Source organism: Aythya ferina (assembly GCF_964211825.1).
Source record: "Aythya ferina genome assembly, chromosome: 1".
NCBI classification, from domain to species: domain Eukaryota; kingdom Metazoa; phylum Chordata; class Aves; order Anseriformes; family Anatidae; genus Aythya; species Aythya ferina.
Window position 1 is genome coordinate 28,146,302 of NC_140296.1, and position 27,732 is coordinate 28,174,033.

General features: G+C 42.5%; 1 protein-coding gene across 6 annotated transcripts in view; it reads right to left on the bottom strand.

The window, feature by feature from the left end:
* LOC311430255 (protein FAM124A-like) overlaps nucleotides 1-27,732 on the bottom strand; it is a 76,379-nt gene that overhangs the window by 26,388 nt on the left and 22,259 nt on the right. For 2 of the 6 annotated variants that reach the window (XM_084506797.1, XM_084506795.1), the window contains exon 3: nucleotides 22,495-23,234. In XM_084506797.1, coding sequence (XP_084362923.1) covers nucleotides 22,495-23,234 — 740 coding nt within the window. Of the gene's footprint in view, nucleotides 1-7,973; nucleotides 11,830-22,494; nucleotides 23,235-25,198; nucleotides 25,357-27,732 lie in introns of those variants that run through there. The other 4 variants (XM_084506796.1, XM_084506800.1, XM_084506799.1 and 1 more) reach the window with 4 other exon arrangements.

A 27,732-nucleotide genomic window follows, 5' to 3' on the forward strand; every position in this document is an offset into this window, starting at 1 on the left:
TCCTCCCTCCTCCTGGGGCTTTGGGAAGCATTCAGTCTCTGGCACCAAGGTCATAGGAATGTAATTTCTCCCCTCAATGCAGAGTTAGGCCTGAAGGCCCCACAGAAACAAGGGTTGGTTTGCAGTTGCACCCTCCTACCCACCAGTGTTGGGATGGGATGGGATGGGATGGGAAGGGATGGGATGGGATGGGATGGGATGGGATGGGATGGGATGGGATGGGATGGGATGGGATGGGATGGGATGGGATGGGATGGGATGGTGCGGTGCTCAGCTCTGCCAGAGATGGCCCACTCTCTGCAGAGGGGACAGGGAAAGCTGGGTACATGAAGTGGCAGGAAAAACTTGTTATGGAGCCAAAATAGGCCTTGCACGGTGTTAATCCTGAATGTTAATGCTGCAAGAGGCAACAGGGCTTGCTGTCTGCTGTCTCTCTTTCTCTGGGGAAACCAAGCTACCATGTGGCAGAGGGACTTGTGTGAGGCCACGCAGAGGGCATGTGCCATCAGCTACAGGACAGGTGCTCGTATTACAGCCTAGACTCTGCAACTGGAGTTGTTCTCCATGAACTTTTGTCCCAAGATGCCTTCCAAGCTAGGTCCCTCAGCACTGCTGTATTCCCAGCCCCTGAGGCTGTATGTCTAACAAATACATGTTCTAGAAGAAGAAATTCAGCCTCTAAACTATCCTGTTTCATCAGAAACTTTACTAGTAATAGGAAAGAAAAAGTGCTAGAAAGCTAATTGCTCTTTCTGAAGGTCACTTCTTTGAGGATACAAGGATGTGCTGATTCTGCTTGAGATGTGGCACAGCACATATGCTCACTGCACGACTGTTGTAATTAAATATCAAACATTTATTTCTCAGCGGGTTTTTTTCTCCTTGCTTAATGTGTCTCTCTTGCTGCTTTGTCTCTTAACAACTCTATTAATTAAGAAAAAGTGTCAAAGGACCAGCTGATGAATGAATCATGAAATTAAGAAATTGCTGTTTTTCAACTTTTTTTTTTTTTCTTTTTTCTTTTAGAGGTAGAACTGTTACATCTGTCTGTAAATGCTCTTGTCAAATACGAGGACATTTAATATTGCAGTTCCTTGAAAAATAAGACTTTTACTTCAGTTTTTCAATAAGAGATAAAAAATACTCCGTTTATTTAGGGAAAAAATAAAGCTAGCAGTTGTCATAGTGTCAAAATTAATTATTTTGGATTGATCCATTTGCCTTGATCTTTATGACCCTCAAGAATTCTAAATACTTATCCATCAATCATCTAAATTCCTCAGCTAAACCCTGTGCCTCATTAAATAAAGAAATGGGGAAGGCCTGGATATGCTTTTCTTTAGGCCTGTCACTCCACGATCTGAAAATACAGATTATGGCATCTTAAACGATTCTCAGGAGTTTCCTTTGTAAGTAGCAAAAGAGCCTTACATTCCCTTATGAATTTTGTCGTGTTCTCATCAGTGTCACTTTCCTGATGGTTCCTCCCTGGACTAACTTCAAGTTCCAGTCTCAGCATCAGTGGTGGAAGGGGGTGGATGAAGCATGGGACATTGCATCTACTGGTGGCTGCAATAACGTCACCAAGCAAAAAAAAAGATTGCTGTGTGTTGCGATGGTGTAATGAAAGGGAAGGGGACAGAGAGAAAGAGTGGATTTAGAAGGCAGATATAACAAAAAATTAAGACACACGTGAACCTTTTTGTATGGGTATTCGCTTTTTAAAGACATAGTGGTCTAATGGGAATATTAGATGTTCGATCTTAAGATTTTATGATGTTAGATTTTAAGATTAATTAAATGTTAGATTTTAAGACTGCATGTGTCCCAGGTTCTGTGCTCTGTTCACACCTCATTTTACTCTCAGATGTGGGAAGGAGGCTCCCCAGTATTGGTCATCTTCGTGTTTCTTTGGACCAAGACTACTGTGCTTTGTTGAGCCACAGTAACGTGCGTTATGGCATGCAGGAGTGGCATCAGCTTTCTCTTCCCAGATCACCCTACCGTCACAGCCCAAGTCCTGCTGATGTGTCAGATCCAGTATCCAAACCATGCCAGTAGATGCATTTCATGTACATCATAGATATCTACTGGTCCATGAAAGCCAGCTTTTGCTCTGTGTTTTCTCATGATAGATCATTTGCTCTCTGAGCATTCAGCCTACATTTTTTCCTGCTTCTTTAGGATGGCACAGTCGGTTTGTTTTCTACTTTCAGCTTTTCACCTCTCATCCTCTTTCCCCCTTCAGTCACACCACGATGAGCATTACAAAACAGTATTTGGGCCTGGACAGCTGCCAAATGAAAGTCAGAGCCATTTACAAATCAATCCTGCATAGATTTTGCTGCAATTTGCATCTTATAGTATTGTGTGCTGTGATAGCTTGAAGAGGAAAGGTGTCAAACAATCAGAGGGTTAAGAAGATTGGAATGCCAGCATTTAAACTTAGCTCCCCAGAGTCTGGACTCCTCAAGCTTCTCTGCCCCTAGCAGGTAAGACCTCGTGCAGCGTGGTGGCCCTTGTCTGGATGTGAGGAGTTACCCCTGCCAATGGCCCATATTCCCCCAAGACAGCAGATCAGCAGTTAGATCCTTTCCTGGCCTTGGTGTCCCCCCAGCCCCAGTGGATGAAGCCCGAAGGCACATCACACAGCAGGCCAGACAAATGCAGTTCATGCACATGGATGTGGAGCAGGCAGGAGGCCAGCGTGTTGCCCTAGAAATGAGTCCCAGATGTAGGGGGAGGAGTGGGACAGGAACTGATTATGAGAGTCTTGCACTGACCATTGAAAGAAATAAAAATGACCAGCATCTTCCACTTTACCTTGCCTCTCACTGCACAGACATCTTCAAGACAATCCCTCCTACACTCATTGCCCTCCTCTCCATCATTCTGATTAGCTTTTCCCCTCATAATGGCTGTTTCATGGAAAAGTTGGTGCTCAGTCCCTGAGACTGCAGCTCCCTAAAGATTTCTGGGGCCCAGAAATAAGAAATAGGGCTGACTGTTATTCCTATCACTTTTGTGGAATTCTTTGTGTAACTTCTTTGGATTTACTTTGCTTCACACACTGTTTTCTCTACAGCACTCTTTCCATGTGCCCAGAATCTTAACTCCTGTATCACAGATTGCAGTCCTCTGCCTGTATGTCTCATCCATCCGTGTCTCAAATCTTCTTTTTATTCATTCCAGCCTTTACATCATTGCATATCATTTTCAGAAGATTTCACACTTCTGAAAGTCCATATGGTTGTCAGATTCTTTTCTGATGCCACTTGTTTATGGCTTCAAAATAATCAACATGGATTCACACATCTTTTTTTTTTTTTTCTTTTTTTTTTTTTTTTTCTTCTCTTCCAGTCTCTTTTGTACACAACTCCAATAAGATTAATTCACTTCTTCTCCAAAAGATGCTGCCAAACTTAACACATCAGCAGAGGATGCCTGGGGCAAAAATCTGTTCAGTCCTGCTATTCCTCCGTGTCAGGCTGCAAGCTAGCTGTCACTCCAGAGAGCAGCCAGGTTTTCCTTTGACCATCTACCAAAACCCAGAGAAGACATGTTTTGGTGACCTGGCACGTCTATCAGGCAACAAGCAGCCATGTGCAGAGAAGAGTGGGGCACCCCGGCAGCCGCATCCTCGTGGGTGTCTCTGGATGATGACTCCTGTTGGTGCTGAAAACAGTTTTGTGCCCAGCAGCTCTCTAGCAGATCCCTCTGATTTAATAAGGAGATGCTCAGGAGAGGAGTGGCCAGAAGGAAACAAGGCTGGGACCTGTCCTGCTCTGTTCTGGATGCAGAAGTGCAGGTGCAGCCCCAAACTTGGGTGCTGTCAGAAGAGATGGGAGCAACCAGGTACTGAAAGGAGGCAGCGAAGTGCCTAGGAGAGAGATGTGGGGGCAGAGGTTGCTTTGCTGTGGATTTATGTGGCATGGCAAGGGAATACTGGTGACTGGTCAAAACCCATAAGCAGAGTAATAAATTAAAGTTTTGCTTTAATTGTGACCAAAGCAGCAAAAACAAGTAGGAATAATATAGGAAAATCATCAATGTGTCATGGCAAACCATGCAAAAAGTAAAAATAAAAATCATAATCACAATTCTGTTAAAAAATTCTGTCTGTGCAATAGCATGTGTGAACTACAAAAACCATGTCTGTTAATTCACCAGAGAAGGAGGAGTTATGAAATTGGTGCTGTGTATTGCATTCTTAACCCGTCCAGGTTCCTGGAGGCCCTGTTGCGGGGCGCATTGCCCCCCAGGAGCCGCCACGCGCTGGTGGCACCGCTGGACACCGGGGCCTAACAGGCAGCATTGTCTTGGCAGCACTTGGGTCATACTTAGCAGATTATCCCCGTACCAGGAGGGCTACAATTTTCAAGTAATAGAGGAATTTGTGACAGGCAGGCAGCTTACCGCCCTGTGCTCTAGGGCTGGCTCACAGCAGATGCTCGGCTTGCTCACGGCAAAGCCATTTGGGCCACCAAACGATTCAGATATTTGGCTCAGCAGCTCTGTGAGTGAAGGGAGGGCGATGAAGAACATGGAGGGGGTGGGAGCCCAGCACAAACCCGAAAAGCAGCACACACGGTGTGCTCTCTGGGGATATTTACTACACCCAATATGCCTTGGGGAAGGGGGCATGGCATCGCTGCCTGGTGCTGAGGGCACCCTGTTGGGGACACCGGTCCCCAGTCCTGGGCCTTGGGGCTGTCACCAGCGTGGGCTGACAGCTCCCTGCTCGGACACTCGTGTTCAGGCAAGCCACCAGATGGCACCAGCAACTCTTGCAGGCTGGTGGCTTTAAAAAAATGAAGTTAAAAAAACATGGTTAGCACGCTGCATTGCTGTATTCCCCTCACAAAACACGCAGGTACTCTGCAGTCAGCTTCCCACAGTCCTGCAGCTGGTCGGGTATTCCTCTTAGTGACCAGCTTCGGCTAAACCCCTTTCAGACGCCACTTCATCAGGCATTAATGGTCAGAAGTTTTGATTTACAATGTGCAGGTGAGATTAACAGCCCCAATCTACCAAGCTAGTTTGCATTTTATGCCTCATCTATCCAGGAGAAAAGCAATTAAAAAGCACAAGGGATTCGAAAGTGAGCCATTTTTAAGCCAAAAGGCTGAGTGTAAGAAGAGGCAGACTGTGCCTGTTCTGCTGTGAGGCTCTCTCAGACTCCAGATGCCCTTTCTGTGGCCAGATAACACTGTCTATCTGTAAGTGGCTAAATAAAAGCAGGCTGAAGTAACATTGCCCAGTAGTCTGCATTGCCCTCACCTGGAAGAGGAAGCACTCAGTGAGATGATCTCAGTGAAGGCTGCAAATAAACATGAGTATCTTTTCATGCAGAGGATGAATTCAGTGCTGTTATTGCCACGAACCATTGTGGAAATGAGAGGAATTAAAAGAAATTCAACAGGGAAGAATGATAAATCAATTGGTAGCACAATATAGCAGGTGCTGACACAATGATCTGAACACGGGGTTTGGCTCAGGAAGCCTGGATTCTGTGTAAATTCATCAATTTACACTGTGCTAAGTCCTGGAAGCTGGAAAGGGATGCTGCAGGGAGGAATGCTCTATACTCAAAGGACACGGATACAGTTGAGAGAATTCATTATTTGTACAGAAACCATTTTGAGTCAGTTTGGGGATGAGTCAACATGGTTTTATGCAGGAAAATCACACCTCATAAATCTATTAGACACTTCAGAAGGCATCAACAGATATGTGTACAGCTAAGAACAGTTTCCAAGGCCCTTCATCGTAACCTGTTAAAGAAACCATGTTGTGATGGTTTTAGAGCTAAGGTTATGTGAATAAAGAACCATTTAAAAACAGGAAACAGAAAGTAGAAATAAATGGCCAGTTCTGACAGTGGAAGGAGGTTGGCAGTGGAGTCATGCAGGGATCTGTACTTTAACTTGTGTTATTCATCATGCCTTAAAGCTGGAAAAAGGGTGGGCTCATCAGATAGGAGTTTGTGGAGGATATTAAGCATTAAAGATACTAAGGATGGTGGACAACTGGGGAAGTTGCAGAAGAATCTTACAGGGCAGAGCAATTGAGCAATAAAATGGCAGATGAAACTCAATGTAACCAATTCTAAAATAAATTAAATTGAAAAATAAATCTAATTTTACATACATGATAGTAAATGCATTGACTTTTACTGCTTTGGAATTGGACATTGGGACTATATAAAGTTTTATGAAAAGGGTAACTCAGTCCTCAGCTGCTGTTAAAGAAAACGATCACATTTTACAAATTACTAGGAAAGGAACAGAGAACAAACAGGAAAACAACTTCAATCAATTCTGTTAACCCACAATGCATCTACATCTCTAAAACTATGTGTGATTATGGACACCCCATCTCTAAAAGCACATTGTAAAATAAGATACAGAGGGGTAAGAAGGATAAAGCATTTCCTACATGTATATATATAAGGCAGTTCCTATAGCCTTTTATTATATTCTTCTGAAGGCAGCTCAGGTGTTCAAGGTAGGCCACTGCGGTTCTTGTCACCTAGGCATGAAACTGCAGGCCTTAAAAAGCTACGGTTCAGAATCACAAGAGCTGTTTTCCTTGCTGATACCAGTCATTGGAAACACCAATCTGTTCCAATATTCTGGTTTCTTCAATAGCTGATGTATCTTCTGCCTTGAAAGCCCTTCATTGGATTGGAACAGGAGACACAAGCCAAGAACAGGATAGCTCCATGCTATGTCATCTTTGTGGCCCTCCTCTGGACCCGTTCCTACATGTCCACATTTTCCTGTTCTGGGGGCCCCAGACCTGGATGCAGCACTCCAGGTGGGGCCTCACAAGGGCAGAGTAAATGGGGACAATCCCTTCCCTTGACCTGCTGATCACCCCTCTTTTGAGGCAGCCCAGGATGCAGTTGGGAGTTGCCATCAGGTTGATGGAAATTATTCTTCCTTCCTACTCAGGACTCCTCAAACCACATCCAGACTGCTGTGTACAGTTTTGGGCTCCCCAGTACATAAAAGATATCGACAACCTGGAGAGAGCTCAGAGGGGCTGTAGCCACTGAGATGGTCAGGGAGCTAGAGCTTGTGATGTGCAAGGAGAGGCTGTGGGAGGAATTGCAGTCTTCCACCACAAAAAAAGGGGATCAAAGAGAAGACAGAGCTAGAGTTTCTCAGCGGTACACAGCAAAACAACAACAAAAAAAGATCACGAGTTGGAACATGGGAAACTGTGAGTGCAGAGTAGGAAATAATTCCTCACCATGACTGTGGCTAAACACTAGCATAGGTTGCCCAGAGACACTGTGAAATTGCCATCTTTGGAGGTTTCAAATGTGACTGGGCAAGGCCCTGAACAACCTGATCTGACTTTGAAGCTTTGAGGTTTGAGCCTGCTTTGCTTTGGACTAGAGAACCTCCAGAGGCCTCTTCCAACTTCTGATGTTTCTACAGTTCTATAACTGCCATATAAATATATACAAAACCCACAACGTTAAACCATAAAACCATAAAAACTAAACAAAGCCAAACCTACATAGCTTTGCATGTACAATGTAATGTTGACATGCAGACAAATCTCATGAGGAGAATAAATATATATATATATAGTAGATAACACCACAGTGATGGAAATAACGGGGAAAAGCTGTTATGAAGACCAACATACACGGAACAAACCAAGATAGGGTTTAAGTATGCAGGGTTACCAGTATTTGTCACAGCTCCTATTGCATCATTCAGCTTTACTGGAGCAAATGATTTACAATAATAAAATGAGAAACAAAAGATCCGGTCTGCAGAGGCAAAGCTGAGTTGAACATAAAAATATTTTTGCTATGTTTATTTTGTAATTATCCCACTGACAGACACTGCCAAGAGCTGGACAGCTTGTGTCATTGCATTCATTTTGAAGCCTAGTTAAAATAGTCAGCAAGTCTGCAATACCTCATAAATGAGCACATCGAAGGTTCAGCAAAATTGATTTTTTTGTCTCTATTTTATTTAACAGAAGCAACACATTCTGGGGTGAGAAGAAGAGAAAGTCCAAGAAAAACCTGCAGTTCTCAAATGACATTGTTCATAAGTTAACCAAATAATATGATACATAAATGTCATGAAATTTGTGCATATTCAGCTCTCTGAAGAGATCAGCCCCTTCCTAAATAACGGGAAGACAAACAATGAATACAACCTTCAGTGAAACACTCTTCAACTTCTGGCTTTCTCTGTTACAGACAAAAAGTTTTCTGTACACTATCATCACTGCTTTTCCTGACAGTGGTACACTCAGTTATCCCAAAATTTGGTTACAAGCACAGTAAATGTAAACAATAAAAACCTTCATTTCTAGCTAAGTATCAGTAAACAGAACAGAAATACTTGAGCACACAACCAATAGGGACACCATAAATTCAGAATCTGTGGAAGTTCATTCAGCTTTCTTCCTGTTAGGATCAACGGGATGAAATCTGTAATTTAGATGTTTGTGGAGCTGCAGGTTAATGCCACACATGCGCCTCACGATTGACACTTAAAATTATCTTGTGCTTGTCTGTAGACTTCCAGTACCAGTGCTTCTTGCCATGTCAGGAGATGGCCCCCAGATGCACGTGCTAGGCTGAAAGACATTTCAAAGCCTCCTCTTCATTAAAAACCCCAGTGAGTTTTTGTCAAGAGCTTGAGTGCTGGCCTGATTCCAGGGTCTAACAGATATGTCAGCTGAAAACAGCTCTCTGAAGACTTTTTGATTTCATGTTCAGATCAAATGTTATCTGTTATTAAAATATTTTGAGAAGATATTTTTTTTCTCTTCCAAATAATAAACACTAAAATTTTAACAGTATTGAACCAACGTTATACTGTTTGTCATATCTGGAAGTGGTTAGTGTTGATGAAATGGCAGTCCAATAAATATGCAATGCTATTTCATCATTTACTTTTGTACTACCATAAATATGACAGAAAAGATGTGGAACCTGGGCTGTCCTGAGCATTGCTGCTCACACAGGGATTTCCAAGCTGCTGGAAACCATGTCTGGTCTGACCTCACAGTGTTTTACACATATTCTGACTATAGAGCAGGTAAACACATGCATACCACGACAAATCCTTCACTGGTGCCACTTCTGGTCCCAGACGTTTTTAAAGAAAATGATTTACCAAAAACTGCAGTAAATCTAAACAGTTATGAGGGCAGGAGAAGGCCAATAATCTCCTGTGCTCTTAGAGCTGAACAGAATTTCCTATTTATACATGGTATTTAGTACAGAAGACAACCCTACCTCTGGTACATGCTACGATAGCATCTCACAAAGAGACTTGGACTTCAGCCTGACGTCTCCTTCTCTGTGAGGAGAAAATAACCGAAAAAGAGAAAGCCTTAGGGAGTGGTTTACTGGCTCTGACAGTCCCTCTGGCCCCTTCTGGGTTTGGGCTACAAGTTTAATGGAATACTCCCTCCTCCCCTATAAAGCTGTGTTCAGTTTCCCTCAGACTTTCTTCCAGAATTGTTTGTGCAGACTGTGTTTTTACTTAAATCATTACAATGGGCCAGGGGAGCTGTTTCACTTCTTGTAACTACGTTAGAGTACATGTGTGTTAATTTATTTTTTAAAGCAGCAACTCTTCTGAGTAAAAATCCCTGGTAATATAACAAACATTTTTCTTCCCAAATGCATTTTTTTCAATGCTCTCATGGTAGGTCTTCAGCACGTGCACCTGCATATAGATTACATACAGCATTAAGCATATACCTTTTATCAGGGTCACTTTTCTACTGGCTAAACCAGAATTGCAGTCAGTGCCACATCTCTGGCACCAAAGTAAGTTTTCAGAACTATAATCAATGTATAAATCTGACTTAAAGCCTGCTGAAGGTACTTAGCTGCCATATTAATAGCTTTGTACTTACAATTTATTTATTCATTTATTATTATTATTAATAACAATTTAATTGGAGCAAACAAGGTTATGAAGCAGGTGTCTTTTAAAAATATAATTTGAAAAGCCAGTAAAATCTGACTTGTTTTCCCTTTGGATAGATTTATTTGAGAGAAAATGTGTTTTACCCAAAACCAAGTATGCTTGCACTGAAAATATGTAGAATACATTTTTGCATCAATTATTTTTAACAGAAAAAATAACAACCCCTAAAAAAGCAGGGAGTCGCTATATATTCAGGACTAGTGGTGTAGGAATATATAAAAATGCTGGGTTATGTCTCTTGTTTTGCATTCCAAAAAGGTAAACTCTGTATTGCCTGAGTTGGAAGTAGTAAACATTTTTCACTTAGGTTACCATTGACTGCATTCAGACTACAGTCACAGCTGGAAAGAATGGGATTCATGTGGAGATGGGTAGAAAATGTTCTGTAAGGTTTCCTGTTTGGCACTTTCCATACCCTGGACTGTCAAAATAAAGAGATCCAGTGGAGATTCCTCTTCCATGTGGAAGAAACGGAGCTTCTCCCCCTTCAGTACTGTAAACTCTCAGAGGTTAGAAGGAACCATGTGTGTCCCCACTGAAAACTTGTTTGAGGCTACCGGAGATGTGCTGCTTGGACCTGCTGTCCTCAGAGTTGCCTTTGGAACTTGTAAAAGGGAAAGAAGATCCCTTTCTCCTGCTATCTTTCCATAGTTAAAATAATTTCCCAGAAAAGTTGAAGCAGTTTGGTGTCACAAATTACTCTTCCTTTTCCGCTGAAGAAAATTGTATTATTTTACAGCGTTTCTGGAATTTCCTTCACTGCCAGTCCAAAAGTCAGTCACAGAAACCATCCACCTTGCACTGCCACAGACAAGCCCCTGTAGAGATCACTTCCTCCAGGACAGAGGTTTTGGGCACCAGCTCAGACTGCTTTACAGTACATGGTTTGGGGACACCCATCTCTGAAGGATCTGAGAGCTTTCGTCAAATATTTAGCATGCTCTGCTTCACCACCTTCTTCTTCGTGAGGAAATTTCTGTAAGCTCAGACTAGGCCCACTGTGGTCATCAGAAGAAGAACACATTTTCCCTGGGAGAGAGGAACCTCAGATGTAAAATTCTTCTTCATTGGTTGGTGAAGCTGGGTAAATGCTGCCATAGTCATCCAGAGAACAAGGGGCTGCTCTCGAGGGCTGTTTGGGCTGCCTGGAGAGAGATGTTGACCTAAATGAGCTGGAAGACCATTCAGAGAGAGAAGGCAGCGAACCATCCCCAGGCTCAAAGGTATTGCACATGACAGATACAGGCCTTCCACTGGTAGCAGCTTGTGTAGCTGTACCGAGGGTATGCTTCTGTGGGGGAAGACAGGCTTCCAAGTCACTGCAAAATCCATTCAGGGCAGAGTATGCAGAGACCACAGACAGGTCTGAGAAGGACAACTTCCTCCCCGTGTCTACGTCAGTCTCCTGTGCACCCTCCAAATCATCAATGTTAAGCCTGGGGCTGCACCTCCATGTTTTCAACCTGGTTGCAGGTGACCCGGTACTTGAAAACTGAAATGGTTCACTGAAATGAGCAGTCTCTGAGGTTGGAGAGGTGCTCACCGTGGGCAAGCAGAACAGAGACTTGCTTCGTTGAAATGACCACGAAATGCTGGAAGCACTGCTGGATCTGCGAGTGAAGTCTCCTCCATCACCGTGCCTCAAGTCCTGCTGGGAGAAACCAAGATGATGACCAAGGCCGTTTGCGTGGTGTACCTTGTTTTGACTCTTTTCTTCTGGTTGTTCAGGGACAGGCTGGTGGCTCTGAGGAAGAAAGCCTGGCAAAGTGGTGAGGCGGGAATCTGTTGACACAGATGGATACGGTTGCTTGTTCTGCTTTGCAGACTTCCTACACCAACTGCGTGCTTGCTGCAGCAGGAGAGGGGGGAAAAGAAGATCATATTAATACACAGTTGGCAGCCTTACAACCGTTAAGTCTCCGTTGCTGAGTTGTTACTGCAAATAATTATGAAGCAGACTTCATTCAGTATGCTCACAGCAAATGTTTCACTTCAATAACAAAGAGAAACCACCCTGCCAAAATCCCAAATATTTACATAAGGAGCCTCGAAGACAACAAGAATAAATGGTAGAGGAGCCCTGCCTTGCGGGCTGAATTACACTAGCTCAAAATCCTCCCTTGCTATTGACTTGCTCAGATTCATTCATATCCTGCCTTCCAACTTTACTGCCATAGAGACATCTAAAGAACAAAAATGAAGAAATGGCAGATGGATGGCACTGCCATTCTCATTCCTTATTTCTTCATTACTGTGGTTAACGTTTTTATTTTTTCCTCTGAGACATCAAAAAGCAACTTTAGCAAGCAACTACATTCTGTCATCTCAATGGGAATACACCACTTCTTCCAGCTCTGTCTCATTTTCTCTTTTACATGTGGCTGAACAGTGTGCTTCAGAATCCACTTGCTCTATAAAATATCTAAGGACAGCTTTATCATAGAATCATTGAATGGCTTGGGTTGGAAGAGACCTCAAAGATCATTTAGTTCCAACCCCCCTGCTATAGGCAGGGATGCCACCCACTAGATCAGGTCAGTGGTTGACCTTTAGACACCTAATTTGCTTTAGACTGCTAGAGTGAAGAGACCTGATGTTTTTGATCTGAATCTGGGCCTGAATCTCACCCCCTGAGCCAGATTCAGCTGTCTACCTGCCAGATATTTGAGCATTTGCACAAGGGTAGCAGCTGTTAGAAATGGAGAGTCAATGTCCTCAAGAAGCAGCTGGAAGTCAGGAAGCCTTCCTATGGGGTTAGACACTCTTGCAGATAACTAAACTGAGCCCCTAGTGTCAGAGCAATCATAACATTTTTCATCATCACACTTATCTAAGCAAGGCTTTTAGAAGTTTGCATTTTTAAAATTTCAATTTAGATTCTTCTTACTAGAACCCTTCACGTAATTCAAAATACTAGACTTCCATTCCAAAAGGGCGAGGAACTAATGGGAAAATGTGGAATAACACACCACTGAGAATAAACAATAATCTAAGCTATGGGACTTGTCAGTCAGAAACAGCAGAGGAGAAAGAATTAAGGATCTTGGCCACTCAAGTGACAAGGCTGCGAGAAACATGATTCTGGGCTGTCTCAAGTTAGTTAAAAAAGTATTAATGGACTGCATACAACACTGGTAAGGCCTCAGCTGGAATGCTTCACATGACTTTTGAAAAAAAAAATAAATTCAAATTGATAAAGATGGAGCTTGATTGTTTTACAAAATAGATTACATGACGTGATAGAGAGGGATGAGACCTGGCAGCCAAGGAGGTCTTTTTGTATACTCTTTCTCTAAAAGAACTCCATACGTTGTTGCTTCTAACATCTCACTAGTGCACATCGTATTGTCTTAGTGACCCAGATCCGTCACAGCCATCTTCTCTTTTTTATTGAAGAGATTTTACAGGGAAAAAAAAAAAAAAAAAAAAAGATTTTTCACATCTGTAAAAGATTTTTGCTTGTTTGTGATTGCCTAGCTAGAGGTGATTTATAGGACAGCCAATCCCTAGGAACTCACTCAGGCATCATAGTTGAATATATACATTGCGATGTATCCATAATGAGGTATGTTAATCTATAACCTATTTCTGTGTAATAAAATAAGCTGTTTTCTTTAATGCCATAAGGAATTAAATGAATTCATGAATAAATTAACCACAGTACTGCAACAGTTTGATAAATTGATAAGGAATCAATAGTGCAAAAGTATCAAATAAAATGAGTTAAATTGTCAGCAAAACATTACCAGAAGTCATGTCTGATGTCTACATGCAACTTCGCTTTATTTATGCAATTGGTGAGTTAATTAATTTAAGAACTCACTCAACAAGATAAAAGACATGTGTCTATGAAGAGAATACCAGTTGTTTCTTAGCTGAAAACACTTCTGGGTAACACAGAAATAATAACAAGATATCCTGCAAGTACAAAAGAGATCACCCCATTCAGACAAATTTATAGAAGAAGGTACCCCTTATTGTATTGCTGGTTGCACTAAGCAAGGGTGCTCCTTTTTTTCTAAGCAGTAGCTCTGATATCAGATACACTGCATGGAATCAGGCACTACTCCTGATGAACCAACAGAAGTACCTCATGTTTCTCCTACCTCTCAGAGAAAATATCACGGATTGCCTGATCCTGGTTTGTTTCCATGCTGTCTTTATATTTAAGCAGATTTTGTTGATAACAGAGCAGATTAGGCATCTAGAGAAACTAAGGATGCAAGCAAGTGCAGTCTTCTTGTTTGTGAAAGGGTAAGGTCTGTGGGATCACAAGCACTGGTAACCACTTAGACAAAACTACAAAGAAACACAAGGTTTTGAGGGACAGACCTGATATGTGCACAAGAGCATTGGGCAGTATGAAAGCCTCTCCTTTACCTTGAGCAGACCATACCACCTGTCTGTATATGTAAAACAGAGCCCACAGAAATCACAAGTAGGATTTAGTTGTCCAGTTAGCACAGTCAGTGGCATCTGGAGAGCAATTCAGTTTTCCCCAGATTGCTGCACCAGGTTAGCTGAATTGCTCTGTAGATCCTTGGGCTGTGTAAGTACATACCCTTTGAGTACATACATTGACTACAATGACAACACAGACTGTAGCCCACAGAAAAAAACATCTACAGTTATACACCATCCTGCAGTGATAACTCCCATGTGTTCATTCTGATTTGGTGTGTATAGGAGGTATTCTGCACACCAGTAAGAACCTCATGTATTTAAACAATGGTAATAATTTGTTTTTCTTATTTATTGTCAAAAAATACACCTCATTGCTTTCTGCAACTTCCTGAGGAGGCGAAGTGGAGAGGGAGGCGCTACTGTCTTCTCCCTGGGAACCCACGGCAGGACACATGGGAACAGCACAGAGCTGCACCTGGGGAGGCTCAGTCTGGACATTAGGAAACCAATTAGTCTTAACCAATTTGGGAATAAAACACAGACAGGAGAATAGCTGTTTTGAGCTGTTTCTAATAGTTACACATACTGTGGGTAGCGCTCCATCTCATGAAATAGCAGTAAAAAAGATTACAGAATAATCTTGTATTGTGGGGAACCGGATTACGTGGACTAATGAGACTTTTCTATATCTACATTCTGTGGCTTGTCAGAGATCACAGAGAGGATTCCATGATTTAACAAGGATTCAAACTCAGGCAAAACTAGCTCCTAGCCCTGTGCCAAGCCCACTGACCATACTCCTTCCTACCACCCCAGAACTGGATATGGATGTTCATGTGGTGGCTCCTCTTTATTTTGGCTGTATAGTGTATGACAGATCCCGAAAACTTAACAACTAAACCAGATTTCCTTGTGTTCACAGGAGAAACTGGGAGTAGGAGATGCTCACCTTCTGCTGTCCTTTGGCTTTGTAGGACTGGAAACAGCAAGACCTACTTATGTGTCATGCACATTCAACTGCTCTTTAGCCTTCTCCCTGCTCTTCAACTCTTCCTTTGGCTCTGAAGTCCCATAGGCTGTATTTTTAATGAATTCTTTTCTTTGTTTAAGTCTCTGCAGCCTTCTCATCATTTGCTTTCTGCATTGCTTTCTACCTTACCACAGCCTGACCCAGCTGCCTGCATTAGGAGCAAGCACGATGGAGATGCTGGTGAGGGGGATCAGCCACCTGAGACAACAAAGACTATCTAAATGGCTGTGTCACCAACACAGCTTCCACCACACCAGGAAAGTTGGTTTTGGTAAGGACTCCAAATACAGGGGGAGATCTGCCAAGCCCTGCCACAAATACGTGTATCAGAACCGGCTGAAGATTCAATCGATTAGCTCTCTAACAGAACGGGTTTTTTCATCTAGCGCTAATCTGCTCCTCATTTGTAATCTCTGCACAAATCTCTGTGAAGCCAGGAAGGATTTAGAGTCTCTGTGCATTACAATAGGTTGCAGAAGAATTTCATGACAAATATCCAGGAATGCAATAAACAATCTGCGGCAAACAGAGAGGTACTTTCAACTTCACATGGGCTGCCCATACTGGAGAAGAAAAATCCATAAGTACTCCTGTAGTCTCTTTTAAGTTATCTGCTTTTTAAGGAAAAGACTATAATTAGTCAAATGGTCAGTACTGCAACGAGAAACTCAGTTGTTGCATTGCAAACTCAGATTTTGCCAGCATGTGCTCAGGAGCACAACAGTGTTTGTTTAGTGGTATTTAAACCAGTGGGACTGATATAGATAAAAAATTAAAAAACAAAACAAAACAAAACAAAATCAACTGGAGAAAAAATGGCAAAAGTTAGTCTTAACATCACCATAAAAAAGTCTTATTTGTAAGGTACAATATATTCAGAAGGGCAGAATATCACAAGGCAAAACCCACAAATGTGATTTAAAATTGAATTGAAAATATTTGAAAAGTGGCATGTCATGTGTTTACAAAACTAGAATGGATGGGTGTTTTGTAACATTAGATATTTATTCCCTGTCAAGAGATTTTGCTGGATGTATGGAGCTATCAGAGATCTTACCACACCATGAAAGATAACTATATTAATGGAGAAGACAAAGAAAAAGTACCTTGGGGTAAAGAAAAAAAATTAAAAATCACCTCCCATTTGAATTACTGACTGACTCAGCTGTATCCCCACCAAAAGCAATCATTAGCACTAAGAAGAATTGAACACCTAAGCCACTAAAGGAAAGGAAAAAAAAAAGTGCAAGATTTTGAAAATGGGAGGCCAGCATTAGACTTACAGATTATTTAATTCAGATTAAGGCACCTGACTTGATTGAGTCAATTTTTGCCCCTAAAGAAATTTTTGCAAAGGTGACTTTATACGTCCTTGTTCGTCCTTTATGCTTTCTTGCCTTTCTTCCTTCTTTGTGTTGAGGTTTGCTCTATCTGTACTACCAATTTAAGCAAGCTTGAAGCTCTTTACTCACTTCCATTTTCCCTGTAGATCAAAGATTTATTTTCCAAAGTGCTCCCCCCTTTGTCTGTTTTTGTCTTTTCTCTTCCCCTTCTCTGCTTCCTGGTTTACTTGCTTCTCTTTCTCTCTTTTACATATGCTTAACTGTAGTGACACAAGACTGCAATTGTGAGGCCGTGCTTTCTTTCCTTTATTTCCCAGATTTTGAGTAACAAGGACTAGATAATTTAACAGAACATAAGTCTATATGGATACACTTCTATCATTCACTCTGACCTGAGTTTATCATTTTAAAAATCATTAAACCATTTCTTTACTGAACCTGCTGACACTCAAGTGGACAAAAGTGTTTCAGTTTTCTGAAATTTAAGAGACTAAATGCTGTATGCTTCAGGCAGAGCCGTAAGACAGAGATGCCACAAAGCCCAGTGTTCTTAAAAGGAAGAAGATTGACTAATGCTCCTGGATTATTTATGTTTTTTCAAGATCATATCAATGTTGAATGACCACCATGGTACCCAAAGTGTAAACTAAGGGAAGGAGAATTAACATTGCTTTATGTTGGAGATAGGAAGTGCAGACCCACATGAGGTCTGGCAGGGTTTAGAAGGTCTTCTGAAGTAGATTTCACCATGACCACACTGATCTGTGTCCTGAACCCCTAAACAGAAACAGAAGTGGACCCTGAGCCTCCAAGATTTGGCTCTTGTTGGCCAAGATAGGCTTGAGATGCAAACCCTTGTATGTGCTGCAGTGGAGAGTAAAATGTTTCCTTTATTCTCAGCTGGGGCTGGGAGAATAAAAGGAAGAGCTTGGTCCTAACCTTGGATCTGGTAATAGGTTTGACCCTTAGCAGCTCAATAATGGCCATCCCTGCTGCCCATATATCTATGGGCAGCACTAGTGCTCTGCATGACGGCACTACCTCATTACCTCTACTCCCTTCTCTCAGCCTAAAATATGTTTCAGAATTTGTGGATCATGGAAAAATCTCTCCCTGATTTCTGCATTCATCTATCTTGACTATGAAGTTGGACTACAACAGCATCTTTCATGAAGTTTGAAGCAACCTGAGGAAAACAAAGGCACTTTTATTCTCAAGGCCCAGACAAAAGGGGATGAAGTAATGAGCTCACAAGCCTCAAAGACACCTGTATATCCTACACTGAATAAACATAGAGGTTTTCAGGTATAAGCTTTTGAATCCCTTCTCTGTATAACATATCGCTGATGTCTGTGTAGGCTTGTAACCTTCATGCTGTTTTTCATTTTCAGCAATTTTGCACTGCAAATGCCTCTCACAAAATGCAGGTGGCATCCATCTGCACACCCAGACTGACTTCTGGCAACTCCAAGGACACGTGCAACAATAAGATACCGATCTTGTACATAAATGACTGCAGCTGACCTCATGAAACCATTAGGAGATGAATTTTGGTCAACCATAGATGTGTAATAGCCATTTTGTACACTCTGATGAGTGATGGAGAAATTTCCAAGGTAGCAGAGACCTGAGCTTGCAGGTAACACAGCAGCAGGTTAATGAGATGTAATGGTTGGGGCCACATGCAATGTTTTCTCAGAACCAACGCTTCAGTTAATAAAGCAGGTTTCCTGAATATGATTATATCACTTATGAACTTAAGATTACAGTTGCCCAGTATAGGTAAGAAAAACATTGGTTGATTGCCTCAGCATATTGGCTAAAAAATGTCTCTAATTAAAAGCTACAATCAGTTAACATTTGCACTATAATTTCAATAATGTTCTGTAAAGCAACACTAGGCAGAAAATAGCCACTCCATAAACAATATAGGATCATCAGCATAATAAATAGCCTTGCAATACCAGATCTGACTACATTGCTTCAGGCAGGATTAGCAAAGACTTATGGCAAACTGGGCATTTCTTGGCATTTTTTATTTATCTTGGCTTTTTGGTAGTAGTATCTGCTTCTTGGTACTGGAGATGGTGGAGGGGGAGGGATTTCAGCAAGAAACTGGTTATTACAGGATGACTCAGGTGCCTGAGCATAGGTGCTTGGTCCATTTTGATATCTCCTAGGGTTGCCTGCTTGGCATTCCTGTAGGTTCTGAGTCTAATCTGCGAGAAGGCCTCTTTTGGGTGTCTCAGGTACCCTTTGGCATCTAAAACGGCAGTAGATTTTCATGCTTAAGCACTGAGTAACTATCTAGAGTGATATTAATTGTCTGTTGCCTACCTTCCCCCCAAATATGTCTGCATCCTCACTCCATGCAGAGTGTCTGGGAAATTCTGCCAAAATTATATTTTTATGTTATATTTCTTTATGCTATCCACAGACTTTCTCCTAATTTAAAGAACCCATTTGTGCACTTTCTTTCTTCTCTCTGCTCACTACTCCTTGCTTCCCAACCAAGCCAACCCACCACTTACTAACCTCTCCTGCTTCCCACATTGCACTGCCAGTCATGCAAATTCACTAGCACTCTGTGGGGGTTATGTCCAGAGGCAACCAGGAATTTGGACGACACCTATAAAGCTAGCAGTATGTTTCATATACCAAGATATGGTATATTCTTAGCTACAATATTTATATATTCTTCCCACTGCTCTTACAAGTGCCCCCACATCTCCTGCTTCTGGGTGTAGCAGCGGTGAAGCAGCATGGATGTCTTCCTGTTGGGTGTGGACATGCTCTTACCATTTCACCTTGGCTGGCACAGAGGTGCACCCCAGAGCTAACTTGCCACCATGGAAAAATTACTGTGACAAAGGAATTTTGAACAGCTTCCAAGCAAATGAAGGACTGAGGTCTATGGTATTGAACAGACTTATCCTGCCCATGAATAACTTTATTTTCGCTTGCACTGACTTTATCTCTGCCCCTTGATAGTTCCATTTGCAAAATGCAATTTTGAAGAACATGGATCAACCTGGCTGGCAAGTCTCCCAGTCCCTGTAAGCACACAAGCAAAAACACAGAGGTCACATTTTGTTAGTCTAATCATGGAAGTATCTTCCAATTTCAAACATTAATCACTGCCTGTTATTAACAAGGATATAAATCAGCCATTTGGGGTACAATTGGTAATTTTACTCTGTGGAAAGTACAGTATCAATATGCAGTAAATAAAAAAACGCCAATGATTGCTAAGCACCCCTGATGTGCAGGCTGGAAACTATGATGAAGTCATTCTTTGGATTTGCATAATTGCAAAGAGGTGAAAGTTGTTCCTGATGCTGTGGCATCGATAATGTTGTTAAAAGCACTGTTTTATGAGAAGTCAAAAGGTAGTCCTGTATCTTGCTTTAAAGGGTAGACACTATAATTTGTTTTTAACTCAGAACGAGTTTGAAGAATATAAGGAGTCCATGGATCACCAAATCAAATGCTTTCCATAACCCATACCCCATCACATAATTCCTTTTCCTTAACTGAGCACCCTGACTCAAATTAAGGTATTAACCTGTCCGCACCCCCTGGGTGGCTGCCCATCAATATGAAAAACTGCCAACTTAAATCCGTTTATCGGCAGCTTTTTGTTCCTGTGCCAGAAGAATCACGTAGGTGAAATTGCCTTTTCCTATTTCCTCCTGTTGAGGCTCTGATGTATTTTCAGAGCACAGTCAGAGCTCCCCTCAGACTGACCTTGTCCAGGCTCCCACGGCCCTACTCCTTCAGTTTGCACTGGTAAAGGCAGTCTCTGTTCTTCTGCATGTGCTGGGAGCCCTTCCCTGCAGCTGCACCTCTCCAAAGTTACCTTTCTGGAGGCCAGGACTGAGCACAGGTAGGACGCTCGGTACCCTGAGCAATGGTGCAAGCACTGCCCATGCTCCTTAGGAAAATACAAACTCTTAAACACACTGGAGATTGCATTTCCCTTGTCATGGGCAGGTTGCACAGTGATTTGTAGTTGTCTGAGTACAAACAGGACATTTTCCTGATTCTAATTCTGATTGTATAAAATTATTAAGTATGTATACCAGGGCCTAGACTTCATGACTACAATTTCATGTTAGACACAAAGTCTGTTTTTTCTCCATTTTGCTTATATTAAACTTGTATTGCCTCATCCCACTTCCAGAAGGTCTCTTCCAACCTAGATGATTCTATGATTCTATGTGATAATTTCCAGTTCTGTAACCTCAGTCCAATTTACCACTTTGCTCTCCTGTTCAGCATCACCACCCTCACTGAAAACAGAAATGAAAATCAATCACATTTGGAGGCCATACTTAACAGGCTTTCATTCTTCTCTTTTGTGCACATGATAAAAATCTTGTTTTAACTTTGCAAAGCTTACCTCAGCATGTTGTATGGCAATCTCACTTTAACTCTGTACTGCCCAGTGCCTGTTATTTAAGAAAATTTGCTGTTTGGAAATTGAAGGCCTTATTTATAAGGTCTGTTTTCTTTTCTTTATATTTTTCTTTCCATTCAATTTACTTGAAATCAGTGCAAAGATCTCATAAATCAAAGTTATATCACATAGGAAACACCTACCTCCCCTCAAAAAAAAAAAGGAAAAAAAAAAACAACACTAAAAAAACCCACACACATACAGAAAAAAGCATTGGGGAAAAAGGGATATAGATTAAAGTGGGTGCTGTCTAAAGGTATTGTGGTGTCTCTTGAAAGCTTATGTTTAGAAGTTATCTCAGCCTGACACAGATATGCCTACACTGCAGTCAGTAATCCTGACAAACTGGTGGCTACCTTGGCAGAAAGGTGGGGAAGCTGAGCTCATGAATGAAATGCACTCCAAAAAAAAATAATAATAATAGCCTACTTCAAAATCCGAACAACAGTCTTCTAGAGGTGAGGCTCTGCACTCCTTGTTTCACAAACTAAGCAGCAGCAAATTCCTTCACCTCTGCTGTGAAGGAATGCATGTGAACCTCATTCTGCATTGCCAGACATATCCCTTTGCAGAGCAGGGAGCTACTGAAAGCTTGCTGCTTGTTGTCCTGCTCAACTCCCTCGGATGTGGTGTATGCTGATACACTGCCCAGATATCAGGCCTACAGGTGTCCTATCAAATAAATTCTCTTTTTGGACTTGGTTATGAGGACCTGAGAGCAATTTGAGAGGACAGACTGTGGGAGTATATCTCCCAGGCTGCATTTCTTTTCCTTCACCTCCTTCCCTCCACCTTCATCCTGATAATCACTGTGAAAAAGAGAGGTACAGCCTGTCACCTTGTTTTTTCAAACTGGTTATAGAAAATAACATGTACCATCAGGAATTCTGCTTGTCTCCCATAAAAATCTTGTAACTGAGAGCTATTTTATAAAACTGTCAGTTCTGTGCCCGTATTTCCCATAAAACTACACCCATCAGCCACATTTCTCCACTTGGGCTTGTAATTCCCTCTCCCCTCATTCTTTTAACTAGCCACCTCATCTCAAATCATTCTTTGCATAAACTGAGGTTGAATGATACCTGGATATTATCTCAACTGCCTTCCTGAGCAGTTGCACACACAGCGAGGGGTTTTGAGCTCTTTAGCAGTAAAGTCCTTCCTCTTTCACCTAGAGTAGAGAACTAGAAAAGCCTCCTCTTCTGGTTGCTGTTCTAGGTTAAGGTTTTCTGCACAAAGGCAATAAATGTGCTTCTGTTTCCCGGCTCCTGGACTTACCTGCAAGAGGATCCTATTTCCATCATGGTCTTCGGTCTGCCACCTGCCTTCACTAATTGGGCTGCAAGGGTTGGGCAGGAGAGGAACGAGCTGTCCAACATCCTTCACTCTGAATTCCAGCACTGCTGACTCGGTTGGCACTGGCATTTGGCCCTTTGGAAGCTTTTTTAAAGAAAACTGAATGTCTATTTCCATGTTGGAATAGACAGGGAAAACACAAAAGTCTGCTTTTTTCTGACATACCGGTCTTTTCAGTATTAACTCATACAACTTGAGAATGTCGGCGTAGTTTTCATTCCTGCAGTATATCGTGAAGCGGATAATTTCCTTCCCGTAGTGCACCGGGCGAATGGCCCACAGAGGGGTCTCGGGAGCCAAGGTGTAAAAGTCCTGGCTGCACGGCATGTAAGGGAGGAACTTGCCGTGCACTCGCTCTGTGTGGTGGTAACGCCAAGGTGGCCGCTGAAAGGTTTCGTGGAGCTGCAGGATGGGCTCCTCTCCGTACTCCTCCTGCAGGAACAGAATGACGGCAAGGGCAGGCTGAGGAGCGCCAGCCTTACCTGGCTTCCTGCGCTTCTTGGACACGCGTCTTTCCGAGACTCGAAACAGCTGCAGGTCCGGGTGGATCCAGGCTAGGAGCTTATCGATGGCTTGCTGAAGAGTCTTGGATTCACCTGGGTCAGTGATAATATGCACACTAACGAGGAATGGGTCCTGTATGTCTTCCACAGAAAGTTCACCTGGGAGTGTAAAAAAGAAAAACATCCTTTAAGATTTTGAACCCACTCATTTCCTTGATGAAGAAACAGTCTACTCAGACACACTGGGATTTTTTTTTCACCTCTCTCAGGCTCACCTACAATAAAGCAAAAATAATGTGCAGTCATAAAGCAACCAATAAAGTAATCAGAAGACAGAAGTTTCATCAAACATGCCATAACAATTGCTGCTTCTACTGAGATAGGACCCAAAGGACATTATCCATAGTGTATTTCTGTGTTAGAAAAGAACTGCCTCCTACAGCTAAGAGGTAGGAAAGACAAAAATATTGACGTAGAGTTGAGGTGGAAGGGACACTAATGATGTGTAGAATGATTGGAGTGGACAGTGTTTATCCCATCTTGTTTTAATTTGCCACTTGGCTTGGGGCATGGAAATTGCACCGCTGAACTCCACTCTATCACACTGGAGTTTTCCACCAAGTTAAACCGTTCCGTGTCCTGAAGGCAACTGTTTTAATAAATATGGCAAAGTTTAGAGGTAGAGGCAATATCTTTTGTTAGACCAATTGGTACAGCTGGGGAAAAAAAACAACAGAGGAGTCTTCAGGCAGACAAGCCCTTCTTCGGGAAAAGATATTACTTCTCCCTACAAATCCTGCAGTGTTTATATCCTTAGACAATCATTACTAAAAATACTATTGCTTCAAGGTTTTTATAAGATTAGGGATGACTGGTAAAAGCAGGAAGCACAAAAGTTACACTTACTCAAGGGAAAAAAGAAATCCCCATTTTGCCTTGGGAGCATTCAAAGGGGCTGTGTGTGCTGCTGTCCCTAAAACCTCTTTGACAGCGCAGCAGCAGAGCAATGGCTGGATGGAGGGCAGGGGTGGAATTATCACTTCTGTTCTGCTGGAGCTGCATGCCAAGAGAAAAGCATGTAAAGAGACATCCAAGACAGTTTAATAAATCATGCAGGTAATCGGGATGTTTTTGCTGAAATGGTTCCCTCTATGCGGTGTTCTGAAACTACCTACATGTCTGAGACCCCAGGCCTGGGCACAAAGCCTAAGTGTGTGAAGACTTAGAAAGGCTTCCCAAGCTTTTCATTGTGCAGACCACATTTAATAGAGGGATTGTCTCACAGGCTGTTCCCCCTCCTATTGGCAATTGTACGAACCTCTCCCTCCTCCATCCTGGCGTCAGAACAACATTCCTGTGATACTTCAGCAATTGCTTTAATGGAAAAGCAGCACTATACAAGTAGCGTGTTTTAGATGTCTTTTAGTACAGGATAGCTGCAAGACACAGAGAAAAGCTAGATGCAACTGTGCAGCTCCCCAGAGATGTCCAGTAAGCACACCACCAGCCTCAGTTTAGACGCTGCAGAATTATATGGCATGCAGAACAAATAACAAGCTTTTTGCCCAGGGGAGATATAGAAAACCCAAGGAAATTATAAAAAACACCATTGTGGAGTTTTTGTATCTCTGCATGAAATGGGTGATGCAGAGTGACTCTGTCAGTTGGTTAATGGAAGAAAATTGAAGCAAAAGAAAAAATCTGTGTCAGTAAACAGCAAGAGGCTCCGCTGCGACAATTGTTACTGGTAGGTAATTCTTGGAGATATCCCCTGTGGATAGTCACAGTGTGGGAGAAAGACAAAGGGTATGGGGGGGGAGGCCCTCTCATGGCCTTCTGCATGGGACAGCAGGACAGGAAGGCAAAACAAATTACAGAGGACAGTGATCTAATAAAACCAGAAAGAAAATAATTGCCATAGCTACGCAGCCATTCATTTTTTAAGACTGGCATAGAAGATGTTCAGTTCTTTTCTCCCTCCGTTTCCTTTGTCACACAAATGCTATCAGAGCATGCAACAAGCGGCAGGCTTGATATTTATGCATATAAATGACTGCAGCTTTGAAAGAAGCCTGGGCACAACAATGCGAAGCAAAGAGCCATCGTTGCTGCGGGCTTCTTACTCTGAATCGAAGAAAAAAAATTCCCCGAGCATGGCTTTTCTGCCCTCCCGTTGCTCAGCGTGGTGCCTGGACACTGAATGGGCTGAAGCATTTTTCATTTTGCAGCCAGCACCAGTATTAGTATTCTGCTGCCTGTGCCCATCAGCACCAGATGCTCGGAGATCCAGCCTCAGAAGACCACCAAAGCACTGCACAAAACCATAATTAGCAGTTAGGGTTATATATATAACAGTGAAAAGCCCCCTTTTTTTTTTTCCTTAACTAGAAGCAGCTAACTATGCTGAAGGTGGAAAAGTGTAACAAATCAGTACAGAAAGAGCTTCAGTAACTGTATTTTTTGTTAGCAAGGATGCTTTTACTGCAGTATGGGTGCCACTTTTACACCTTTCATTATGTGGCTTCTGTGCTTGTAAAATGGCAGCCCTTTCTGTTTTGATAAGAAAACCAGAAATTGAAGAGAATCAGAAATGAGAGGTAAGGAGCTGAGATAAACTTCCCCTGAGCTGATGGTAAGCTGCAAATTGTTTCTGTGTTACTAACAAGGCTCTTTGCTTCAACTCACAGGGAAAGGGGAGAAATGGCACCATTTCTCATGACACAGTTCAATTCGCCCTCCGGCAAATTGTCACAGAAGCAAATGAAAGCTCTGCATATGTATTAGCCCTTCTGTGTTAGTGGTTAATCCCACGGAAAATATCAAAATGCTGAGACATCTATTTGGAAATAAGCTCTGCAGTTCTCACAGCTATGACATTTTTTCCCCCGATGACAGAAGGGGATTAATTCTTTTTGACTTAGCAAAGCACCAACATTGCTAAGAGGTAATTGCTATCAAGGTTGAAAGAGCATTTCACAATCCGAGACTTTTTACTCATCTGCTAGGTAGCATTGCCACCAGGAGAGGTTAAAGCTGTTAGCAAACAGCCCAAATGCTGAGGGCTCTCACACTTGATGTCCTAAAGTTGGCAGCAGAAAGTGGCCTGGTATTTTATGACTGAGCTCCTGATGGGCTGGTATGTGTTGCTTTTATTGTGTTGCTGGTGCAATATTGCTGGGCAGAGAAAAAAAAGGAAGTCCTGCAAAGCAGCATGGCAGTCTCATCCTGTGCCTCTTCTTCCCCTCCTTTCTCTGCCCAGAAATTGGGATCTTTTCATCAGGAAAAGACATCCTGACAAAAAGCAGTGGGCGCTGTCAAGTCTGTGCCAGCTGCTTCACCGAAATTCATGCTGCCTTGTCCTGGGGACAGACAGGACAGTGGCCATTTAGTGACACAAATGGGCAACGTGGGAAGCCGTGGGTTAAGGGTGGAGGGTGGGGGGACAGCAGCTGCCCCTGGGAGGTGCCATGAGGTTCAGAGTCTGGTATCTGGGTAACACCGTCCTTGTTGAAGCTGGCCAGGAATGTAGGGCTTGTGGTGCCAAAGCTGCACGAGCAGCTGTAACTTCAGGTCAGTACCCAGCTGCTCAGAAGCCATATATCCCTAGAAGGAATGGGCAGAGGGTTCCCCATGCCAGCTGGATACTGCTTGGGTAGAGAAATCTCCCTCTTGCATTTGTTTTTTGGCACTAGGACTCCTCCAGCAGAAAGGCTGCTGCGGTTATCAGGCCGCGGCTGGCAGCCTGGCCCCTCTTGTGCAAGAAGACCCAGATTACCTTCCCCCTGGAGAGGTCCTGCATGAAGACCTGTCCATTGCTGGGGTAGTGCTCCAAACACTTCCTCATTTCATAAGTCTGGATGACATCTGGTTTTCCTGGCTTCACCTTCCTTGGCTGGAATTGCATTAACTGCCCAAATCTGGCCTGTAGCACAGCTTAGGAGGGAGACGAGCACCCAAGACATCTCTCCTACACCTGTCTTGGTGAATCAAGATAGGGACCTGAAGACCCCTCACGCTCACCAGGAGATATTAATGAAGAGTTATCTACAGGGTTAGGCAAACCTGGAAGGTATGTGAGCTAGGATGGAGACTGGGGCAAAGAGAGATTTTAGTCAGACTGGATCCCAGCCCCAGCTTCTGCATAGGAAAGTGCATTTCCAAACTGAGGGAGCCTCTGTCTGAGCCTCTTATAGCCTGATAGACTGGATCCCTTCATCACTACATCAGTAACATTTCAGGCTGATTTCTGATGCTGTGAAGCACTACAGGAGAGGTAAATGAGGTAGTCAGAGAGGATCAGAACAAACACACCAAGCTCCAGAATTGCAGCACCCATCAAACAATGCTTCGTTACCAAGAAATAACTGCTAGCAGAAGGTAATGAAAGAACTCAAAACTGAACATTACAGATCAGCATATTTTGTTCATTGCTAATAAATAAAAATATTCGAACTCTGGGAATGTAAAAAACAAACAAAGAAACAAAACACATCTCCTCATATAAATAATGTCAGAAAAAAAAAAAAGAAAAAAAAAGAAAATCACTATAATATTTCTTAATTGACTCTTCCTGGGATTTTTGTTGCACAGATAATTTCAGTATTTCCCTATTTCAATTCCATTCCAAAACACAAATAGATGTTGAAATGGTACCATG